This window comes from Sebastes fasciatus, chromosome 8 (genome assembly GCF_043250625.1).
Source record: "Sebastes fasciatus isolate fSebFas1 chromosome 8, fSebFas1.pri, whole genome shotgun sequence".
Classification (NCBI taxonomy): domain Eukaryota; kingdom Metazoa; phylum Chordata; class Actinopteri; order Perciformes; family Sebastidae; genus Sebastes; species Sebastes fasciatus.
The window spans coordinates 8,668,826-8,692,864 of record NC_133802.1 but is presented as its reverse complement, the minus strand read 5'-3'; the positions used below and the strand labels follow the sequence as shown (position 1 = coordinate 8,692,864).

The 24,039-nt window shown below is 41.7% G+C and overlaps 1 protein-coding gene across 3 annotated transcripts in view; it reads left to right on the top strand.

The window, feature by feature from the left end:
* prkcz (protein kinase C, zeta) overlaps positions 1-24,039 on the top strand; it is a 135,541-nt gene that overhangs the window by 105,735 nt on the left and 5,767 nt on the right. For all 3 annotated transcript variants that reach the window (XM_074643133.1, XM_074643135.1, XM_074643134.1), the window contains 3 exons: positions 726-805; positions 3,039-3,128; positions 13,552-13,667. In XM_074643133.1, the coding sequence (XP_074499234.1) occupies positions 726-805; positions 3,039-3,128; positions 13,552-13,667 (286 nt within the window). The remainder of the gene's footprint in view (positions 1-725; positions 806-3,038; positions 3,129-13,551; positions 13,668-24,039) is intronic.

Sequence of the window (24,039 nt, the reverse complement as noted above, 5' to 3'; positions counted from 1 at the left end):
AAAGAACGAGTCTGAGCCTGGAGCCTGTAGCCTGACAGGCAAAACCCAGGGGGGAAAAGTGTGCCCTTATGGCTTAAATGAGGCCCAATACCGATTCATTCATAAGGGTTTCTTTACCAGCTGAACTGGAAAATCCTATCCCAGTTAATCACAAATGGTGTGCCTGTTGCTGCACTCTTTACCCAGAGATGACTGGTGTTTATAGAGAGCGTATAGCTTCATCTCATCTACATGTCTATTCTGAGGTGTTTTGGGCACAGCAGCCACTTCTTTTATTCTGAAACATTAGATGGGGAGTACCCACGTCTGTATGAGAACACACACACACACACACCGACCACTCAACCTTGAGCTGTGATTGGAGGAAAAAAGAAAAACTCTGGTCACCTCAGCGTGAAGCACTAATGTGTGAGGCAGCACTACATCCCTCTGTTTTTAGACTGTGAGGGAGAAAAACTATTTTTCACGGGTCTTTGTTCTCGTTAGTATGACATTGTTGAGCTGTGGGAGTCTCAAGGCTGTGTGTGGACCATCAAAAGTGAGAAAAGAGAACAGAAACAGTGTCCTCTGTATCTCCTCCCTTCCTTTGACTCCCACTCAGCAGACATGTCACCCACAGGCAGGTTGGACTGTGAATCATCCTCCTCCCTACTCACGATTGTCCTTTTCCTCCTCTCTCTCTCTCTCTTTTTTGTTGCTGTCCTTCTTCTCTTTTTTGCCAACAGTTATTCTTGAGAAGCCCATTCGCATCCCAAGGTCTCTGTCGGTGAAAGCTGCCAGCGTGCTCAAGGGCTTTCTAAACAAGGTGAGAGCAGTCCACTCCCAGTCAGCCCAGCCCTCTCTCTCTCTCTCTCTCTCTCTCTCTCTCTCTCTCTCTCTCTCTGTGTGTGTGTGTGTACACTGCTGCTCAGTCAAATCACCATGTGTGGGATCATGGCCAAGAGCTTGGGCTGTGTTACGGACAGCCAGGGAAGGCCTCTTCATTTGATTCAGACTGCCTGAGTGTATGTTTTTGTTCCTGCGCTTCCATACGGTGAAACTTTAAGGATACCTTCATTTTTTTCGCAGTGAGATAGTAGAAACTAGGATACAGCGCAAGGGAAATATTGAACTTACTGTGTGAATGTTTTTGCACGTTTCAGACGTTTTCTATTATGATCTTTCACACATGTAGAACACAACAGGAGATTGTGAACTGGGTGACATGTTCCTTCATCACCATGAACACACACACTATAGTTTATTTTACCACAAATACTCACTATAGGCCAGGGGTCTCCAACCTTTTTTTTTTTCCTCTGAGAGATAATTTGACAAAATTAAAGTGGCCGAGAGCTACACGTAGCGCCACCAAGTTGTACATCGCCAACAGCGGACATCATTTCTGTCTTACTTTCGTGGTCCTTTAAGAACATTGCAGCCACCGTAGTCATCACCTCTATTACAATCCCGCCATCGGTGAAGGTCTATTTGTGCTTCGTTAGGATGTGCGCCACTAAACGAAGCCTCTGCTGCAGCGTTGGCCTTCTCCGTCAGTTTGGTAAACAGAGAATGTCGTCTTTTAAGCGTTTTCAGCTCCTTTACCTTCTCCGTTCATAAACTGCTACCGGCCGGAGAGTCCCGTGAAAAGTTTGCCATGGACTTTGGTGAAGTGGCGCTCGACGTTACCTCTTTTACCGACTGACACGCTCGCAACGCAAATGAGACGCACACATTTGTCATCACCCATTCCTCATTAAAATAGTATATTTTTATTGGCCTGGTTATTTTCTGCGGTCATTGTCGAATGTGGTTTACGCTTGCTGGTCTGCTAAAATCACCTGATGTTACTGCGTCGCTGATGTTATGAAATTCGAAAGCAGCGCAACTTGTTTAACTGTCGGCCGATTGGCAAATAATAATTTTGTGTCAGAGGGGGGCGCAATGTCTGTGAATTTGAATGAATAGACATTTAAACTGGTTTACAATGTGAGTTTGTGTTATCAAACTTATCTCCATATTCTTGTAACCTTTAGTGAGCCACTCAGACACAGGTAATGAGCGAGCTACTTGTTGGAGACCCCTGCACTAGAGCACCACATGTAGATCAATCTGCGGCTGAAAGTAGTTCCCAACTAACGCACTATTTCCTCCGGTTTGAGTCACAATTGTTAAAGACTATCGTGACCAGCTGTTTGATGAAATTATTGAACCCTTTTTCTTTAAAATAAAACGATATATTTTGAGATTAAGATTGATCTCTTCAGTAGGAACCAATGGGCTTGAAACGCTGGACAGTATATGGACACATTGTTTTGATGTCTCCATGGAAATATATAGAATAACACCAGAGTTATAATTTTACTCAAGCAGGTTTAAAGTCTCTGAATGGAAGACGATTGCCTGAAACAAAAAAAAAAATGCACACTTTGGTAAAGGGTCAGCAGCAAAAAGTGATCTGTAGAAAATAAACTACACAACATGTAAAAACACAGCTGTGGCCCTTTAAGAAATATATTGATCTATTTTAAATGTACGTTTGTAGAATGAGTACGGAGCATACTGATTTTCCGTGTGCACATTTGCAAAAGTGTTTATGCATTTCAGTCCCTGGTTTCATGTTTTTTGCAACAAGGTTTCTCGTGTGTGACGTGGTAGCGCAGCTCTGATGCACGAGGCTGCTTCTGTTCATGCGAGCAGCCTTCCACATGCACTCTACCTCTGTAAAGTCATCACCATAATTGTTGTGATGAAAAGAGCACACAGTCCAAGTTAAGCTGTTAGCAGGGGGGCTATATGTACACATAAACATGCAGGGCATGATGAAATCATGTGTGGCCAGCATTATTACTAATTGACCACGCTGTTTCATTCTGTTAAGACTGTATAACATCTGAGCTATAATAAGAGAAATGCTATCGTTTGACATATAGTCCCCCCTGGACTTTATTAGTGTCCACATAACGTGGAATCAAGCGGACGGTAAGCCTGCATTTGTCTACATCTAGATTATAAAGAATAATCTTTATGTTTCTGACCAGCTGTCTTGGTCCCAACAGGATCCCAAGGAGCGGCTGGGTTGCCAGGTCCAGACGGGCTTCACAGATATCAAGTCACACACATTTTTCCGCAATATAGACTGGGACCAGGTAAGAGCAGAGTGAATGAGGAGAGGAAAAATCACATGCTTTAATTCATGAAATCGTTGTTTACTGCGGCCATTTCAGTGTACACAGAATTTCCAACAAACACTGTAATCTTTCAAAATATACACATTCCATGCCCACAAAAGGAGCGGGGAGAAAAAACATCTTATCTTATATTGCCTATGCCTTTTTCAAAACATATAGATGATGGTCTGCTATGACAAGTTTCACTACAATATATGAGCCTAAAGAAAAATAAAAAAAATGTCCACAACAAAAACAAGATGAAAACTAAATCAAAATCTTTGAAAAGAAAAAAGTAAGAAAACAGAAACTGAACCAAGTGGAAAACACATCAACTTTACCAACTCATCCAAAGTATAAAAGAAAAAAAGAGGAAAGAATGGAGATGCAACATCCACAATATTCAAACAGATGTGAGTATGAGGCGGAAGGTGATACACATTCCACTTAGAAATATACTGTAGTTCCTCACTGGTGGGATCAGGGGGTGCGTGTTGCTTCCTGACAGACAGCTGCTGACAGCTGATCTGGGGTCTGTCACAACTAATGTAACAACAAACAGAGAATAAACACTGCACGCCCACATTTAATGCCAATCAGCTCTGAGAACAGTGCACAGCTGTCATTTCACATTCTCATTTGCCTCTGTCAAAACTAGACAGTAGATAGTATGGGTCTACTGTATATATCAAGAGCTTAAATAAAACAGAGGAGCACCCTCCTATTGTGATCTGAACAGGCACATGAGTGAGGTGGAGCCCTTTGTGTGTGTGTGTGTGTGTGTGTGTGTTAAAAAATGGATGATATAGTTATAGACATTGTGTGTAGACTAGTAGTGCCTTCCCCCTCTGTGGAGCAACGAGACAAATTAAAGTGAATTCTTAATCACACACGCATGCACACACACACATATATTCGCACCAACGTGTGTGTGTGTTTGTGTGTGTGGGTTGAAGTTGCGGTTTGGTGATTGATGGCGTAGCTCTGACGCACAAAATGATTTGAGACGGGACTTGAAAGAAGGGGGGAGGTATGAGATGATCAGTTGAAAGGTGTTTTAATGATACCAATACATTTATTTATCATGTTAATATATTTAACCTGTACTGTCAGTGATGTAGGTCAGTAAGTTAAGTGTTGTTCTTGATCCCATTTAAGGGTCAACCATAGACGTTTGCATTTGTATAAGTAGCAGTTAGTATAAGATCGCTCTCGCATGAGTCCAAATTCACATTATATCATGAAAGCTCTACCAAAAATCCATAACCATATGCTTATGATTCATGCAATTGTAACATTAATTGTGAAGTAATTACTGCACTAAGTTCCACTTCTTTTAATCAGTTAGCTGATTATCATAAATCAATTTAGAATATATCAAAATACAGATGATGTTGACCTCAGTCATTATCATTGCATAGGCGAATATCATTATCAAAAATATCATCATTTACAGACGTGATGCCAGTTGTTGCATTTGAATCTATTAAAGAAAATAGAGCCCTTATTTCCTGAATTCTACTCTGTTGCAGGAGAGCACTTGTTTCCAGTTTACAAGCACCGCGCTACTTTATTAGACAGATATTAGCGCGAATGCTAATTAAAGATGAATCAAGGCCACTTCTCTAGCCTCATTGTTGCCATGTCCCTCATGGGACAATTAGGTGGGGTGGCAGGTAGTACAGTGGCATAAAAGAGGGGGAAAACAATTGTCAAGAGTGTGTTAATGAGTGCTGCCACGGTGCCTGTGAAGTACACACCAAAGGCAAACTCGGGAAAGATATCAAAGCGGAGAGGAATCCTGAGCCCAGTGACAAAGCTCCCATGTAGCACAGAGGGAAAACAAGTTGACAAAGCTGTGAGAGGAGGAGAAGCGACGCTCTCTGCCCTCAAACTGGAAACCTGTCTCCAGACCTGACAGGCCTGGCACGCCGCTACTGTTGTTACCACATATTAATATTCATCAGACAGTTCCTGAGGGAGCGCTGAGTTTTCTCTCTGAAGAGATGACACATTTGAATATCATTTACCTGCCGTCCTCTTTTATGCCCTCGCCAAATCCACAGTTCTTCACTGCCAGAGAACTGTCAAGTTGATGAGCGTTGAGAAGAAATGTATAATTTGGAAGTGGGTACAACTGAATTTCAGTATTGTGAGTTAATTTTCATTGACACTGAGATCACATTTAGGAAAGAAACCAGATATCTAGCCCCTGTACTGTATGTTGTGGGTGCATCTTTGTCTTACCTTTGAACCAATACATAGTTTACTTTACCTTGCTGTTTTGTTCCACAATAAAAACAGAAAGTTAAAAGTTGGCAGCATAATTGTTACACAATTGATGTTTTAGTACAGGCAAGATTATGAGTTTGGGATCAAAAATAATTTGAAAGCTACAGCGTTCGTTGACTGGTTGGCCGAATTGAAATGTTTCTCACAGCCTGGTTTACCTCTCCAGCACTGTTGCCTGTAATTGGTCAACATTGGTCATGTGACTGGTTTGAGCTTTGCATTTTTGCCTTGCATAGACCTGTTTTAATTTCATTAACCAAAACTATAAATATGTTCGACAACGACCTTTTTTTCCATGACTAAGACGAAATGCTGAGGAGACGACAGAGACGTCATCAAACACTCACGACTGTGATTATATCAACATGCAATATTGTTAAAAAAGACGAGACTTAAACGCAGTTTAAAAAATAAAACCTTTACCAAAATATATTTTTTATTTTTGTTGACAAAAAATTTTTTTTTTCAATACAGCAGTTTGGTGTTCTGTGCTGCATGTCCCACTTCAGGACTACACCGTCAGCACACAATGAGCACAGTCAGGAGGACTCAGAGTAACTCACTGACTTAGAAATTAACGTTAACAATGACAACAGCAGAGCTTGGGAGAAAGAAATCAGGTGATAATTTGGCTAGACTAGACAGAATGAAACATTCAATATAATTTGATGACTAAAACAGTTTTCTCTGACTAAGATAAGACAAAAATTCCCAGACTTTTAGTCGACTAAAAACAGGATGAGGATGACTAAATATAATAAACTAGAATGGCACTCAGAGAGAGCAAACCTCCGCCAAGCTGCCCGAGTACGATTGCCCCCCCCTCTCCGTTCAGCTAGCGCAATCATCCACGTGTAATTTTGTTTATGTTGCGATCAGCTGTACGTAGGGGAGCAGCGTAAAACACTTCATTCAAACTGGACAGAAACAAAATAAAACTCCCCTAAACCGTCGTCGTAACTCTTTCCAACAATCACCAAGTGTGCTTTGGTCGAACTCGACTATAATTTCACCGAGTTTAATGTGAAAAAACGCCGAATCTACAGGTGTCCCCCCTCCTTTCACCCCCCGCTCTCTCTCTGTCCCTCTCTCTGCAGGCAGAAGGAAAGAGGCAGGGTGATGCGTCATGAACGCGTCATCAGTTACACTGCGCATGTTTTAAAGGCTTGTAGAGTTATTTTTTTTAATAACTCCGCTCAGCCTGTGCATTATCACCACAGGCTGAGCGGAGTTATTAAAAAAAAATCCCAAAGCCGGATCATGGATTGCCACCAAAATCGAATGGATAGTTCATTGTGCCACACCCCACCCCTCCAAAAAATGTTATTCAAATCCATCACAGACTTTTGGAGTAATCATCCAAACGGACAAACCAACAAACCAACAAACAAACCAACGACAGTGAAAACATAACCTCCTTTCTAGGCCTTCGGCCTTGGCGGAGGTAATAATGATATAATGAAAAATGATTCCTGATTAATTTTTGGGGTTATTTTAGGCGCCAAAAAAGTACATTTGAAAAACTCAACAGCAGTGTCATCTGAAGCAGCAGTTGAGTTAGCCCGATCAAGCAGTTATCTTCGTCCTGGTAGTCGCGTGTAGCTTATTGTTAGTCTTTTGTTCTTAAAGCACTTAGTTGTACCATAGTTGTGCATGCACTGAGTTTCCTGGCTGAACTGTTGGTTTGTTTACAACCTGTCTGTCAAGTTATCATTGTGTCGCCATGTTCCTGAATCTCAGCACTTGAAGTAACATTAACTATGTTTAACAAAAGAGGAAAAATAACAGCAAGCCTTTTCACACACAGCACCATGTTTTCTATCCAGAGATGTCCCTTTTGTCCATCGAAGTGAGCTCCGTACATAAACAATACACTGTTTTTCTCTGTGGGGTGTTTACTGTGACAGCAGATCTGTACAAGAAGACAATATTTTGAAAGATATTTCACTTCCAAAATTCAAGCCGTGAACAGTGAAGTGAAGGCACTTGGCCTCTCTGATGTTAATCTCCTTGTTCTTATGGAGATGTGCTTCTGCAGCGCTGTGGAGCTCCACTCCAGTGTGATTAAGTGGTACGGTCCAAGTGTGTGATGCATGGCTTCACATCTGTTGACTGTGGTAAGACTGCAGTCACATTAACAATCGTCCAATCCTGTCCTGAAAGCATCAATGTCACTGGAATTCACACACACACACACACACACACACACACACACACACACACACACACACACACACACACACACACACACACACACACACACACACACGTACACACACACTCTGACAGGTGCTTGTGATCTGAGAACCCATGGATTGCCTGTATAGCCCTGGCGCTCATTTGGTTCTTTCATGTGCCCCTCTGGCCTCAGGGGCACTCCTTGTGTGTGTGTGTGTGTGTGTGTGTGTGTGTGCGCGTGCATGTGCATGTGTGTATGTATCAGGCTGGTTCCTGGCCTTCAGTGTGCTTCATTACCACCACACAGAGCTTCAGCCTGCCCAACAACACATCAGACAGACTGGGGAAAGTAGGAGGAGAGGGATGTGAAAAAGATGAAAGAATTGACAATGAGTAAGACATAGACAAACGGAGAGGAGGAAGATGGAGACAGGATGTGAGGGGGTGAAACTGACAGAGGAGTGTAGGTAGGTGCTGAAAAAAGCTTCCAAAAAATAGCAAAGAGAGAAAGAGAGAGAGAAATTGGGGAGAAGGTGGGCCAATTTGACGGAGAGGGAGCGATAGAAAAAGGTATAAAGAGAGAAAGTGAGTTGTTGTGTGTTGTTTGTTTGTTTGAAGCTGTTCCCACAGAGCACTTTGAACCAATAACACTAATGAAGCATAGAAACTGCTGCAAAAGCCAGCAGGAGAACCCGGAGTGTAGTAGGGGTTTACTAAACACACACGCACACAAACAAGAAGTGGAACTGGAAAGCAAGTTGTGGGTGTTTGATTGATTCCTCGACAGTGTTCATACCTAAACAACAAAATAGGTCATTAGTCAGTGCCTTCCAAAATTGCTTTTCTGATCTGCCGTCTCTATGGTTATGGTTTGGTTTAAGTTTAGACAACTAAAACTACTTGGTTAAAGAGGAACTCCACAAATTGTACACACAGGTGTTGGGGAGCCACACAAGGCTCGCTCTTCCCTCCCAGTGGGAGCTGTGTGATGTCTGATAAATGTTCCAGAGTGATGTCACTTGAGTCAGCGTTGGGTCGGAAGACTGAAAGTTTGAAAATAAAAAAAAAAATCTGGAGGTGTGGAGTTAGAAAGAAGTGAGACATCTCTGCTGGAGGCATAACACACCCAAATCTCTGACACAACTGTCAGCAGTTGAGTAGGGTGGGTAATGTAGGCTCCAATTGAATCTGTCCAATGTCCAAAATTATATATTGATTATAATATATCTATTATATGATATTATTATATAATGCGATGATAAATCAGTGGAGTACTCTTTTAAGGATAGAAAATGATACATCTTGGCCATGGATAAAAGAAACCATTGTCGATTTTTGTGGTTATATTGTATTTTAGTCAGAACCCTCCCTGTTTTCTGATCTCCTGTTTTAATTTGCTGTAATTGCATCCTCAACACTTCCTCCATGTGTACCTGTTGTCTTGATGTATTCAGCATAGTGTACACTTCCACAGCCCCAATCCCATCAGTGCAACAGTCATGTCATGTCAAGTCTCACTTTCTTTTTCTCTAATAGAAATACTGTTTTCATTCAGCCAATTAATTTCAGTGGCTTCCAGTTTGCTGTTTTTCCATTAATGAAACACAACTCTTCCTGCACATTAAGCAATCTAGCAGCTCAAGGGGGAAATAATCCCTCCATTACCTGGTAGACTTTTAACTTTTATTATTACTTCATTATTATTCACATTACCCCACTCTTACCATTTTGTCTATCAAAATATTATCCCGTCTTAGAAATTAGTAATAAAATGATTACTTGAAATGCAAAGTGCTTTGTGAAAATTACAATATGACCCTTTTTACAGTGTTATTACAAAAAACATTACTCCATTGTTACCTTGTTATTTATATATTATATCATAAAGTACCAAAAAGGTTTAACAGGCAGACAGAGAGGCAGGAGCCTTAAAATGATTTCACTGTAATGGATCATTTAGATGGAATTACAGAATGCACAGATCTTCATATTGTACGGTTATTTAATCAATAATGTATCACCCAATTGAATTTGCATCATCAGCCTCATAAAAATGGGTTAGACGGGGCCTGCTACACCTACTAGTCGGTTCAAAGGCCGTTATCATATTCACACTGTTGATTACGATACAAATAGAAGAAGACAACGCCGAACTCTATAGTGGCCGTAGTAATTATGACGGAAGCAAAGGAGGAAGTCAGGTGACGTAATATAAAGAGCAACAAAGTCTGCGTATGGAGGAGGCTGGGTGGATCATGGATGTATATTAAGAACTAGATATAGCGCCGCCGCTCAGCCTTGCTTCCAATTTTTTTCAAGTGGCCACTCACGGTATTGCAATTAATAATTCCCATGTTGCCCAAAAAGGATCTTCCCTATAGACCATCATTGTAAAAGAAAACTGTAAAACTGTTGATTGGACACCTCCACCTATAAGCATGGTCAATTATTACACTTTGTAGCGTATATATATATATTTTTTTAATGATGTCACCGCTGAACGGTTCTCTCATTCACATAGCCCGGCTGGGCCAGAGGCATGATGGGATTAACACTATTGCGCATATTCAGTAGGCCTCATACCCCTGGAAGTAACCTGGAAGTAACCTGGAAGCTTCTTTTGGTTTGTGCGCCAGACGAGCAATTTTCATTGGACTGAATAGGCGGCATCTTGGAATTCGGTATCCTGTTCTATAACACATCGAGAGACTGCTGTACGTGTCTTGTGTGAAACCAAAAGTCCGTTATGTAACTTACATACCTAATTAACGCCAAGTATGCAAGTTACGTAACAAACTTTTTCTTAATTTAACCCAAATCATGATCTTTTCCTAAACCTAACCAAGTAGTTTTGTTTAAACCTAAAGCTGCTTCGTTTCAATTCACAACGTTAAGTTTCATTTTCACAACGTGGTAGATGCAGTTTGGCTGTCTGAACCATGAGAACGGTAGTGATAAACAGACTGATAATGGACATTCAATCGGCTGATAATAATTGACGCTCAAAGACTGTATATAGCCTATACATATCTTTAATTCAATTTACTTTTTGACATTAAAATGAATATCATAAAAATATAAAAAAATAGCTGACTATCAGCTATCGGACAGCAAAAACATATTGATTTATCACTATTTTAAGCTTCCCCTAAGCTTACTTCTAGTTATTCTTAGATTGAGGAAACAGCTAAAAACAACACGGACAGCAAACCTGTGTACCTGTGGTCTGACTTTATTGTGTTCTCAGAAAATATCCTCTGTGCACATTTTAACAGGATGAGGGACCGATGTGAAACCATGGAAACAAACCACACAAAAACTTTGCTGGCTGAATCACACGGGCACAATTACTGTGCTGCCTCAACCTTCTCTGCTCTGTTGTTTTTCCTCTCCCTTTTTTCAGTCCCGTCTTCATTTCCACAGAGACATGTAGCGGATCTGACCATATGGAAAAGAGCCACAGTGTTTAAACCTGCTTGGTGTACTGTATAGCACACTTTTATGTTATGGGCTCTTTGACTGTTTAATCATCTCCCTCCTTTCCTTGTATTTTTCAGACTTACTTATTGTGTCAAATGAAGGCACTGACCAGTCAATTGCAAGTCAATTAAATCAACAATCAACATCAATTAAAACTTTTCATTGCATTATAGGCGTGGCAGATCCTGTACGGTCAAGTGAAGACAATTTTAGTTATATAGGCCACACATTTTTTACAGAGTGCTAATTGTTAACACCAAAACCATCAACAAGTTAATCTGACTCTCTATATACTTTCTCTTTTCCTCTCTGTGGCTCTCAGCTGGTTAAAAAAGGCTCAGTAATTTCCCTCAAACAGCTGGTCACTGTAGTTTTTAATGAACGTTACTCAAACAGGAGGAAATGGTGTGTTTGTTGGGAACTATTTTCAGTGGCGGATGAATCCACATTTGGTTCTGTAGTGAGTATTTGTGGCAGCAGGGCGGTGTATGAGTCAAGATAAACTAGAGTGTGTGTGTGTGTGTGTGTGTTCATGGTAATGAAGGAACATGTCAGTGCAACAGTGTGTCTCATTAGGCGTTTTTCGGACCAGAGGAGCTTTTTCATGGTTCTAAGTTTGTTCTAAAAACCCAGTTTTTTTTATTGTGTCCACACCGCAAGAGCTAGGACTGATCGTAGTTCTTAAAACGCTGTTTTGAGGCACTTTTTTCGCTCCTATTTCAGAGTAGGTTCTCTCCCAGCACAAGAGGAACATGAGTGATGTACGTGTACGTGTGATTGGTTGAACACATGAGCCAATGAAGCACTCGCAACCGTCATTTTTAAAAACCCGTTTGCCGTGTAAACAACAAGCAACACATACCACAAACAACAGTTTGTAACAAAAAGAACGGAAGAAAACACGGACAAATAGACCGACAGTCCAGAAGTTTGTTAGTCCATGAGCTCACACCTACTGAGCCAAAGAACGAGTGAAAGCCGCTGCTCAGCGAGCTAACCCAGTAGCACAAAGGCTAACCCACTAGCACAAAGGCTAATCCAGTAGCTCAAAGGCTAACCCACTAGCACAAAGGCTAACCCACTAGCACAAAGGCTAATCCAGTAGCTCAAAGGCTAACCCACTAGCACAAAGGCTAACCCAGTAGCACAAAGGCTAACCCACTAGCACAAAGGCTAACCCAGTAGCACAAAGGCTAACCCACTAGCTCAAAGGCTAACCCAGTAGCACAAAGGCTAACCCACTAGCTCAAAGGCTAACCCACTAGCACAAAGGCTAACCCACTAGCACAAAGGCTAATCCAGTAGCTCAAAGGCTAACCCACTAGCACAAAGGCTAACCCACTAGCACAAAGGCTAACCCACTAGCACAAAGGCTAACCCACTAGCACAAAGGCTAATCCAGTAGCTCAAAGGCTAACCCACTAGCACAAAGGCTAACCCAGTAGCACAAAGGCTAACCCACTAGCACAAAGGCTAACCCACTAGCACAAAGGCTAACCCACTAGCACAAAGGCTAATCCAGTAGCTCAAAGGCTAACCCACTAGCACAAAGGCTAACCCAGTAGCACAAAGGCTAACCCACTAGCACAAAGGCTAACCCACTAGCACAAAGGCTAACCCACTAGCACAAAGGCTAACCCAGTAGCACAAAGGCAAACCTAGTAGCACAAAGGCTAACCCAGTAGCACAAAGGCTAACCCACTAGCACAAAGGCTAACCCAGTAGCACAAAGGCTAACCCAGTAGCACAAAGGCTAATCCAGTAGCTCAAAGGCTAACCCACTAGCACAAAGGCTAACCCAGTAGCACAAAGGCTAACCCAGTAGCACAAAGGCTAACCCAGTAGCACAAAGGCAAACCTAGTAGCACAAAGGCTAACCCAGTAGCACAAAGGCTAACCCACTAGCACAAAGGCTAACCCACTAGCACAAAGGCTAATCCAGTAGCTCAAAGGCTAACCCACTAGCACAAAGGCTAACCCAGTAGCACAAAGGCTAACCCAGTAGCACAAAGGCTAACACACTAGCACAAAGGCAAACCTAGTAGCACAAAGGCTAACCCAGTAGCACAAAGGCTAACCCACTAGCACAAAGGCTAACCCAGTAGCACAAAGGCTAACCCACTACCACAAAGGCTAACCCAGTAGTGTACCAGTGCTCTTCAATGTGAGCTAAAAAGGTTTGATTAATTAATAATTAATTCATAACCACTCAAATATGGCTCCATATGCTTTAGGTAATCATGTATAATTATAATAATACGTTTGATCAAAGCAGGGGATGTGCAGTTTTCCAAACAGCAAATCAATGGCCTGCAAATGCAGAATGTTTTAATTTAGAGTAGGCTACATGACGTGCTTTGTTTTGTTTTTTTCTACATTGTCTCCACTCTCCATTATTGAGTAAGAACTATTGTTGTCCACAACTCATTTTTATGTGTTTGTTTTTCCTCAGCTGGAGAAGAAAGAGATGACGCCGCCCTTCAAACCTCAAATCACTGATGACTACGGCCTCGAAAACTTTGACACGCAGTTTACTAATGAACCAGTGCAGCTAACACCAGATGATGAGTAAGTATACCGCCTCTTGAACTCAAAGCACTGTTCAAGTTAAATTAAATAACAGTTAAATTCAATTTAAGTTAAACCATTAAAGTCAACGTTATGTGCACGATTTAGAGCACGCTTCCACATGTGTATTAAAAAACTATGCACTTCTGTATGAAGATCTCTTTGCAGGGACTTGAAATTTGCCTAAGGTCATGTCTGTCATCATGTCTGTTTTGTTCTTTGTTATGTGACATCTCAAGTCACTACATTTCAATCATTTTGACAGCAATACATTTTTATCCAAGTCGAGCAGGTTTTAGGTCTCTGCGATGTTGATAGTGTAGTGTAACCGCAAACCTTTACAGCCCTTTAAAATCAAGTTTTAGTCTCACTTTCTGTGTAAAGAAGACTACAGACTATTGTACATAGTTCTGTTTTTCAAACCCGTTTTTTGGGACACATTTCTTTATATTATAATTTTCTTTATTTTATTTGTGGAAACCGTATCTAAGCCTCGAGCTTCTGAGTGAGAGTTTCCCATGACATCGCTTTGAGTGTCAATTGAAAACCGGCGTTGCTAGGAGACATACTGTTCACTTCTATGGTGGGCTGATGTCTGTGCCTTTATAACATTCAACATGTTTGAAGACCAGCATGCTGTTAAGTTTTTAGTCCACTCAGTCCAGAAAGTTGCAGCCTAGCTTTCTTTTTCATTCATGTTATTTCAACACCTGCTGAGTCATCGGCACCTCCTGCGCACTCGGTGCTGTGTTCGTCCCATGGTGTAGAGATGAGGGGGAGGCTAAGTAGTGTTAGCCGTCCCTGTGTCATCGGTCCAGATGTGGTGATGGGTGGTCAAAACTCACAGCAAGGGGGCAGTCTTGAATCACTGAGTCATGTAGTAAGGTGCTGAGGTCACAGATGGGGCGAAGCAATTGGCAGCGATGTCGGCCCCCAGCTAAGTCACAACAAGTGTTCACTTTGTCAGCAATTTCTTTTATTTAGTCTTAGTCCTGTGTCAAATGTCCACGTTAGTATTCATCATATTTAGTCATCTTCATCCTGTTTTCGACTGTTTTAAGTGGTAGTGGGCAGGGTACACCCTGGACAGGTATCCAGACTATCACAGGGCTGACAACATAGAGACAGACAACCATTCACTCTCACATTCACACCTACGGGCAGTCAACAATTAATCTAACCTGCATGTCTTTGGTCTGTGGGAGGAAGCCGGAGAACCCGGAGAAAATTCACGCTAACACATGCAAACTCCACACAGAAGGGTTTTGAACCTGCAACCCTCTTGCTGTAGAGCAAGTTGGGGTTAAGTGTGGACATTGAAGTGACAGTATATTTATATAGATATACAGTATATATATATTGATTTCTTAGCAAAAATGCATTTCAATTTCGGTTATGACTTCTTCATAATAAGTATTTTCTTTCTTTCTTCAGTACTGCAATGCAAATTACATTTTCTCTTTTGCTTTTGAATTGTGTCACAATCAATTATTAAAATATAGCATCATATTACAGCCAAGTTGTTGGTCAGTGGCGACCAGGACCAAGCTGTTATTGTACTTGGCAGGTGTGAATGTGTCCAGCTGTAAAGATGTACAGCTAAAAGAGTGATCAGTTAGAGCCTGCCATGGTCAAAAAGAGGTTGAAAAAGATTTGACATGTATTTCAGTGGGTGGATGTTGTGCCATCTTTCCAGAAGACTCCTGCATCGAATAAAGAAAAACATCTCCCCCTGCGAGTTCCCAACATTGACGTCTTTATCCATCAGGGACATTGTTTTGATTAATGCGAACATGTAGCCTTCAGGATCTGACAGGAGAGCTTGTTTAAGATTTAACTTTGGAGAGAGAAAAGGCTGAAGAGATCTGGCACAACAACAACAGATCTGGCACAACAGCAGGCTCCGCTGCTGCAGACGAAAACACAAGCGTGGCCTGTTTTCCTTCTGTGCCGTCACAAAATGGATTCCATAAGGCTTTGGCAGGCCCTGCCGATAGATATTACCAGGTTTATGTTAGACAACATTTTCATTTAAATCCACGCTGCATTGATTATCCAACATTTATATTTTTCCTGCAAAGCTTTTATTGGACAGATTTTTAGCAAAGCAGTTTCTCAACAACCCCACTGATCGAAAGCAGAAGCTGAACTGAATATTAAATACACCATGCACCTCTGCCAAAATGGGATCCTTATTAGCGTTTTCATCAATGACAATAGGACATGTACGAAAAACTTTTTAAAAACAGGATTGTAATCTTATATTACACAATGAGAAAATATGGAAAAGGGATGTATTAATATGCCGAAGCATTTTCTGTACTGAAGGGCTCAGATGCTACTGGCAGTTCAGAGGTTCCAGGGTTATTATAGTAAACTGAAACTTAAATGAAAACAACATCCTTTCAGAAAAACTAAAAGAAAATGATGAAAAATAAAATAAAAATGAACAATTGTATTTCAATTTTAGTTTTTTTTTGGCTTTAATACATCTCTACCAAAAAAAGTAGACAGCATGAATTTCCGCCAACTGTCAATTGCTTCACTAAAGTAGCGCGAACATTAAACATTAAACATTATGGCTATTCCTACACAGTTCTCCATGTATTTTGTATGTATATGTAGCTAGATAATTCTGAGACATTATAACTGGCCCTATAAACAAACTAACTAAAACTAAATATATAAAAATTAACTTTTCGGAAAAACTGAAATTAAACCAAAACTAGCAAACACACTGAAAACTAAACTAAAATGAAATTGAAATGTCAAAACTAAGATAAAATAAAAAAAATAACTGTAAATTCAACACTATTATAACCTTGCTCCAGACTGAGGTTTTCTACACATGATCATTGGTATGAGCCGTCCTCTCTGCAAGGCGAGATGCAGAGCACATTTCAGAGGCAAAGCGATCAAGCAAAAATTATCTACAAAAAACAAAGAGAAACTCTACACTCAAAGACCACAAAATACACACAAAAACATACATTTACTTCACCTCTTGGACGTTCGATCCCGGACGAGCCCCCATTTGTTACACCCCACCCTTGAGCAGCCTCATTGGGGTGAACAACACTCCAACACTGACCCAAATCAATCACCGAAGACACCTTTAAATATCTCAAATCCATTGGATTTATTAACAAAGAAATACGAACATACCATACAAAAATCATAGGCTGAGAGGCAGCAAAACCAGCAGTCCCCACACCAGAAGTCTCCCTTGTGCTGCTGGCACAGGAGCTTTTAAGCACTTCCTTCCCAACCTCGTTGAGCAGTGCAGCACACCTGGACAGAGCTCCTGGAGAGGTACAAGGGACAACAGCACAGAAAACACACACAGCCGTAACATGGAGCATACAGTATAACTTTATGTCACCAACATGCAACATGTAGCAGGAAAGTACAGAGAAAAGCCAACACCAACAGTCCAGCAAAGACTGCTTATGGATTATGTATTTCAGTTAAACACACAAGAGGGCTGTCACGGTCATCCTTCTTCGGAGAATATAATAGCTTTGAATCTGATAAATAGGGTTTGGGTGCATGAAACACTGTCCATTCTTTTCATCAGTGAAAGATCATGGAGAAAAACACCTGAGCTATTGTATACAGTTCACTGTCCACTATTCAGTTTGTTAGGTTGAATAAAGTCCAAAGCAATCATGGTGTGACTGTGAAGGCTTTTTTACCTCTGCCAAGGCCGAAGGCCTAGGAAGGAGGTTGTGTTTTCACCGTCGTTGGTTTGTTGGTTTGTTTGTTGGTTGTCCGTTTGGAGGATAACTCCAAAAGTCCGCGATTGATTTTAATGAAATTTTTTTGTAGGGGTGGGATGTGGCACAATGAACAATCCATTAGATGTTGGTGGCGATCCGGATCATGATCCGGCTTCGGGATTTTTTTTTTAATATCTCCGCTCAGCCTGTGCATTAACACCATAGGATTTAAGACATGTGCACCTGTAGATTCAGCGTTTTTTCACATTAAACCCTGTGAAATTACAGTTGAGTTCGACCAAAGCACGCTTGGTGATTGTTGGAAAGAGTAATGAAGACGGTTTAGGTGAGTTTTACTTTGTTTCTGTCCAGTTTGAATGAAGTGTTTTACGATGCTCCGCTACGTACAGCTGATCTCAACATAAACAAAAATACACGTGGATGATGGCGCAAACTGAATGTAGAGGGGGTGGAGGGTGGCATCGTACTTGGGCAGCTTGGCGGAGGTCAGCGCTCTCTGAGTGCCATTCTAGTTTTTCTATATTTTAGGACTAATAGCAGTATTCAAACACTACCTGCCTGAAGAGCTGTGTCTTTTGACTCTTTGTAGTCTCGACACAGTGAATCATGCAGCTGGGGATGAGGCAGAAATTTCAGATCAGACAGTCTTTCCTTGGAGGTACATCAGTGTTGCACTTGATTGTACACAAAAAAGAGTTTGAAGAATGAAAACAGAGACTTTTAGAGAGAAGTCCAAACTCTGCCTTACTTTCGCACACTTTGTCAGTCACTGCATAAAGTGGGCGTGAATGTTGACTTGAATGTTTTGTGAAGTTACTAAAACTGTTGGATGCAGCCCCAACCCCTTTTTTGACATTAAAAAGGGGGTTTCAGACACTGGTGGGCACTTACGCCGCATTTCCACTGCATGGTACGTCACGGCTCTACTCACCTCGATTGCTTATTATTGGTTTTCCATTAGCAAAAGTTGTGGATAGTACCTGGTATCTGGTCCTTTTTTGGTACCACCTCGGTCGAGGTTCCAAGCGAGCCGAGCCGTTAGTAGAAGGTGTAGCTAAAACACTGCAGAACACTGATTGGTCTGCCGTCAATAGCTACCGCAATTCTTTTATTTATTCGACCCAAATAAAATAAAAATGGCAGCCTGCAAAACTATGTCGTACACTACGTACACTACGCCGTACAGTTGACAAAGTGCAGACGTCCCTCTGTTTGGTTGCCAATGAAAGAATTCAGCGAGTGTGGCATTGAAGATGATGTCACATGTGATCAGCTGAGAGTCCTGCCTACACGGAGGGGGTACTATCTGCAGTGGAAAACAAATAAAGAAAAAAGGACCTGGTACCAAAAGTGAGCCGAACCATGCAGTGGTATAATGAAGCCTTAAGATCCAGGCAGCACATAGTTAGTTAGTTAGTTACTTAGTGCAAGGTTTAATGTCTTTGCTCTCTCCATAGAGAACAATAGATCACAAGAGCCTTATTGTTCCATGTATTCACGTCTGGTTCAGCGAGGTTGTACTTGGAGATTGTCAAAGACACCATCGTGGCTTTTTCCTGCTTGTGCAACTTGGGACTTTTGAACATGTATAGCAATGACTACATCATTGCGAAATAGCAGGGCACGGAGCAACAAGCACTCCCAGTGTTAATTGGAGCCTTATTAAATGCCCATCATGCTCTGTACTCATGACAGATGTCTTTGGGTAGCTACCATGGCTCTCCCTCAGTTTGAAGGTGCTGTACACCTCTGCTGTTCACTAGACACTGAACTTCAAACCAGCCCCGGAGTGGGTGAGCCTCGTAGCTCATTAAGGGCCTGCAACGAGACGGCTCTGATGCTCATCCCAGCTCATTTGTGACAGCGTTTGACGACGGGGGAGTCCGTGACAGACTTTTAGGGAGGCAATTGTGGAAGAGGTTGGGGTGGTGGTACGGCGAGGGGGGGAGGGAGAGATGAGTGGGAGAAACGGGGTGGAGAGCACACTGCCAGTTCAGTGGTGGAGATATCAACCTGGCATCAAACACCACGGCACATCAAAAGAAGACGCATGCCTCCTCCCTGCATCTCGCACTTTATCTCCACACCCCCTTTCTCTTCCCTCTGTTACCAAGGAGAGGAGCTGATGTCGCCCACTCCTGCTCTGGGAGGGGGTGATGCGAAAAAGCTCTCCAGTCTCCCCTCTCTCCCACTCGTGATGGGCTTGGCATGAGAAGAAAGAGAAGTGAGAGCCGTGTAGGGAGAGAGAAGGGTAAACCCTCTATGTTAGAGATTTACATTGCGACATTAAAAGCCAGATTTGCTGGGGGCCCTTGCCAGCATGGCGAGGGGAGGGGAGAGAGGCTTTAGTTTCTCTATGCCAGCTCCCTGTCTTAGAAAATGGCAGCCTCAGCCGGTGCCCAGAGAAAAGTACTGTCTTCTTCTGTAGCCTTGGTCCTTGGTGGCGGTTTTCAGGGACTTGAATGTGATGTCTGGAACCACAATACTGCTTTAGTCTGTCTAGTGGACCTGTTGCTTATCCTAGCACTGTAGGTGCTGTATTGCGTGCAACTAATTAATTAATTAATTAATGATTTTATACACAAATGAGCTTTATTCAACAGAAAATCTGCCCATATACTCAGAACATTCCCCCTGGGGGCTCTCTGTGTCATACAGACGTAGGCAAAGTTGTTGGTACCCTTCCGTTAAAGAGAGAAAAACCCACAATGGTCACTGAAATAACTTGAAACTGACAAAAGTAATAATAAATAAAAATTTACTGAAAATGAACTAATGAAAATCAGACATTGTTTTTGAATTGTGGTTCAACAGAATCATTTTAAAAAACAAACTAATGAAACTGGCCAGGACAAAAAATTATGGTACCCCTAGAAAAGATGTAAAATAATGTGACCATAGGGACATGTTAAACTAAGGTGTGTCCTGTAAATAGCATCACAGGTATCTTCAAACTTGTAATCAGTCAGTCTGCCTATTTAAAGGGTGAAAAGTAGTCACTGTGCTGTTTGGCATCATGGTGTGTACCACACTGAACATGGACCACAGAAAGCTAAGGAGAGAGTTGTCTCAGGAGATCAGAAAGAACATTATAGACCTTCATGTTAAAGGTAAAGGCTATAAGACCATCTCCAAGCAGCTTGATGTTCCTGTGACTACAGCTGCACATATTATTCAGAAGTTTAAGGTCCATGGGACTGTAGCCAACCTCCCTGGACGTGGCCGCAAGAGGAAAATTGATGACATATTGAAGAGACGGATAATACGAATGGTAACCAAAGAGCCCAGAACAACTTCCAAAGAGATTAGAGGTGAACTCCAAGGTCAAGGTACATCAGTGTCAGATCGCACCATCCGTCACTGTTTGAGCCAAAGTGGACTTAATGAAAGACAACCCAGGAGGACACCAAATCATAAAAAAGCGAGACTGGAATTTTCCAAAATGCATATTGACAAGCCACAAAGCTTCTGGGAGAATGTCCTTTGGACAGATGAGACAAAACTGGACCTTTTTGGCAAGTCACATCAGCTCTATGTTCACAGACGAAGAGATGAAGCATCCAAAGAAAAGAACACTGTACCTAATGTGAAACATGGAGGAGGCTCGGTTATGTTATGGGGCTGCTTTGTTGCATCTGGCACAGGGTGTCTTGAATCTGTGCAGGGTGCAATGAAATCTCAAGACTATCAAGGCATTCTGGAGCGAAATGTGCTGCCCAGTGTCAGAAAGCTTGGTCTCAGTCGCAGGTCATGGGTCCTCAAACAGGATAATGACCCAAAACACAGCTAAAAACACCCAAGAATGGCTAAGAACAAAACATTGGACTATTCTGAAGTGGCCTTCTATGAGCCCGGATCTAAATCCTATTGAACATCTGTGGAAGGAGCTGAAACATGCAGTCTGGAGAAGGCACCCTTCAAACCTGAGACAGCTGGAGCAGTTTGCTCACGAGGAGTGGGCCACATACCTGTCGACAGGTGCAGAAGTCTCATTGAGAGTTACAGAAATCACTTGATTGCAGTGATTGCCTCAAAAGGTTGTGCAACTAAATATTAAGTTAAGGGTACCATCATTTTTGTCTAGGCCAGTTTCATTAGTTTGTTTTTTTAAATGATTCTGCTGAACCATAATTCAAAAACAATATCTGATTTTCATTAGTTAATTTTCAGTGAATTTTTATTTATTATTACTTTTGTCAGTTTCAAGTTATTTCAGTGACCATTGTTGGTTTTTCTTTCTTTAACGGAAGGGTACCAACGATTTTGCCTACGTCTGTATATTATCTCTCCCAATTCATTGTCTATGGAGCAGGTCCACACTTTCTACCCTATGACATCACTAATTTGAGTTTTAGCTCTCTAGTTTTTGGATTTGTGAGAGAGATATTAATTTTACAGTTTACTAATATTTTTTGGACCGTCTTAGACCATAAGAAATAACAAGCATTTTGAAAATGGCCGTAATTCCCCTTTAAGATATGTATTCTTTCTTCTGCTAACTTCTTTCTTTTCCAATAATTACATAAAGCATATTTAGCAGAGGTTTCAATGTAGACCCTTGTTGTCAATGTACAGACTCTGATAGTCTGTTGGATCTTGATTTAATTTCTATTATTTTTATTATCCTATGTTTTGGAATGCCCAAATCCCCACGTACCTTGTCACTGCTAGACTCACAAGTCAGTCTCGAAACGCTTCGCTCAATAGAGACTGAATACAATTTCCCTGATATTGTTGATAAAACTGGGTGCAAACATTTATAGAGTTAAAAAAAAAAAAAAGAAACCCTGCATAGAAGATCTAATCTAAAGTCTTCAGGGCGGCCCTCATATCGGGGCGGTGACATGCAGAAGTAAACACTAGCTGTAGCAGAAACACATGCACATAACTGTTGTTGCTACAGCTGCTCTGCTAACGTGCTAGCAGACGCTTCACTCGCTGTCGCTGCTGTTCAGAGTTTAAAAATAAAAAATATCTTGGAGCTCTTTTCCCGCCAGTAAACGGCTCCAGAATGTGACTCCCGAGCATCCCCACGCATGTAGATAAACAGTTGTGATTGGCTTGTCCGAATCCAGGACATATAAAGGGTTAAACTGCTGTTAAACCCCTGCACCAATGGCTCCACACCTCTTTTTCTTACCTATCAAGAAAGTGTGTGTAGCAGAGTCATCCCTGACGGGTTTCTGACCGTGATCCTGTTTGCTGGTCTAGTGTAGCAGTACGTAACTGATTTACAGGCGATGGTGTTGGGATGTTGTGATGTATAATGGGTGTAAAGATCCAACGCAAAGCACATTTCGCCTTGCTTTGTTGTTACAAACTTGACTGCCGAAGTATTTGAGCGGTCGGTTTTTATTCAGCATAAAAAGCCAATGCACCATTTGTCTGTGTACATTAAATAATTGGTGTCATAATTTTGTTTTACCCTACTTGAGATATTTTCACTTCATCTCATTTCACACCTCTCAAAAGCCAATTTGCACCTATTTTATTTCCACTCACGTCTTTTTCATCAACTTAAAATTTGCATCACATCAGTCTGAATACAACACGAGAACTAATCAAAGCTCTCAGCAGCTGTATGAACGCTGCAGTGAGTGGTGATTTTCAGACCAAGTGGATAAAGCTTTCAGTACCACACAATAGTCATCAGTCACACTTGAAGTACTAACAGGTACCATTAATGTTTTTAGATGGTTCAATTATTTCTTGGATAGCTCTTCAAGTCTTGTAGAGTTGATTTCGTGGTTTAATATTGGTACAAAATGTTAGTATTTGTTTTCAAAAAAGCAGTTAAAACACTGCCTAGATTATCCTAATGCTCCTTTGCCTTCCTCTTGTTACGTCTCTCCCACTTCACTCCCTCCTTTCCTCTATCCCTCCCTCGTTCTCTCCTCTTCACTCTGCATCTGGTAATGCTTTCAATTCATCCGAGCCTGGAAAAAAAAAAGGCAACATTTACGTTGGTTGAACACACTGTTTGTTTTGGTCAACTCCCAAACCCTCTCCTCTCTCTTTTGTGTGTGTCCCTCTTTGTGTTTTTTTTTTTTTTCTCTTCTTCTTCACTCAGAAACTCCAAAATAGAAAAAACCCATTTTCTAAATCAAATTTTTTTTTTTTATTGCTGGTTGACCTACTCCTACAGTGAGAGCACTTCACGTGAGATCAGATGGAAGAAAACTACTCGCTTCATCAGTATTCTAGTCAGCAAACTGTAGCGTTTTCTTTCACTTGTCCTTGTGCTCTATGTGGGTGGGATCTGAAACCTGTTCGACACTGGCAGTGGCCCCTAAAGTGAGACCCCCCAACCACCTGGTACACCGGGGGGAACGGCCAGTGAACACACCTATTGTTTTAACTTCAAAGCCTTCTGCGCAGTGTCTGAAGGGAAAAAAGGCCTTTCACAGCGAGAGGCCTCCTTTTTGGGCTTCAGTTCCTCGTCTCACCATCACCACACACACACACACACACACACACACACACACACACACACACACACACACACACACACACACACACGCACACACACACACACACACACACACACACAGATAAGTAAACAGCCTGTTGCTGCAGGAGAAGCAGCCAGCAGTGTTGCTAAGGGAGTACATTTATTTTTACCCAGCCACTCT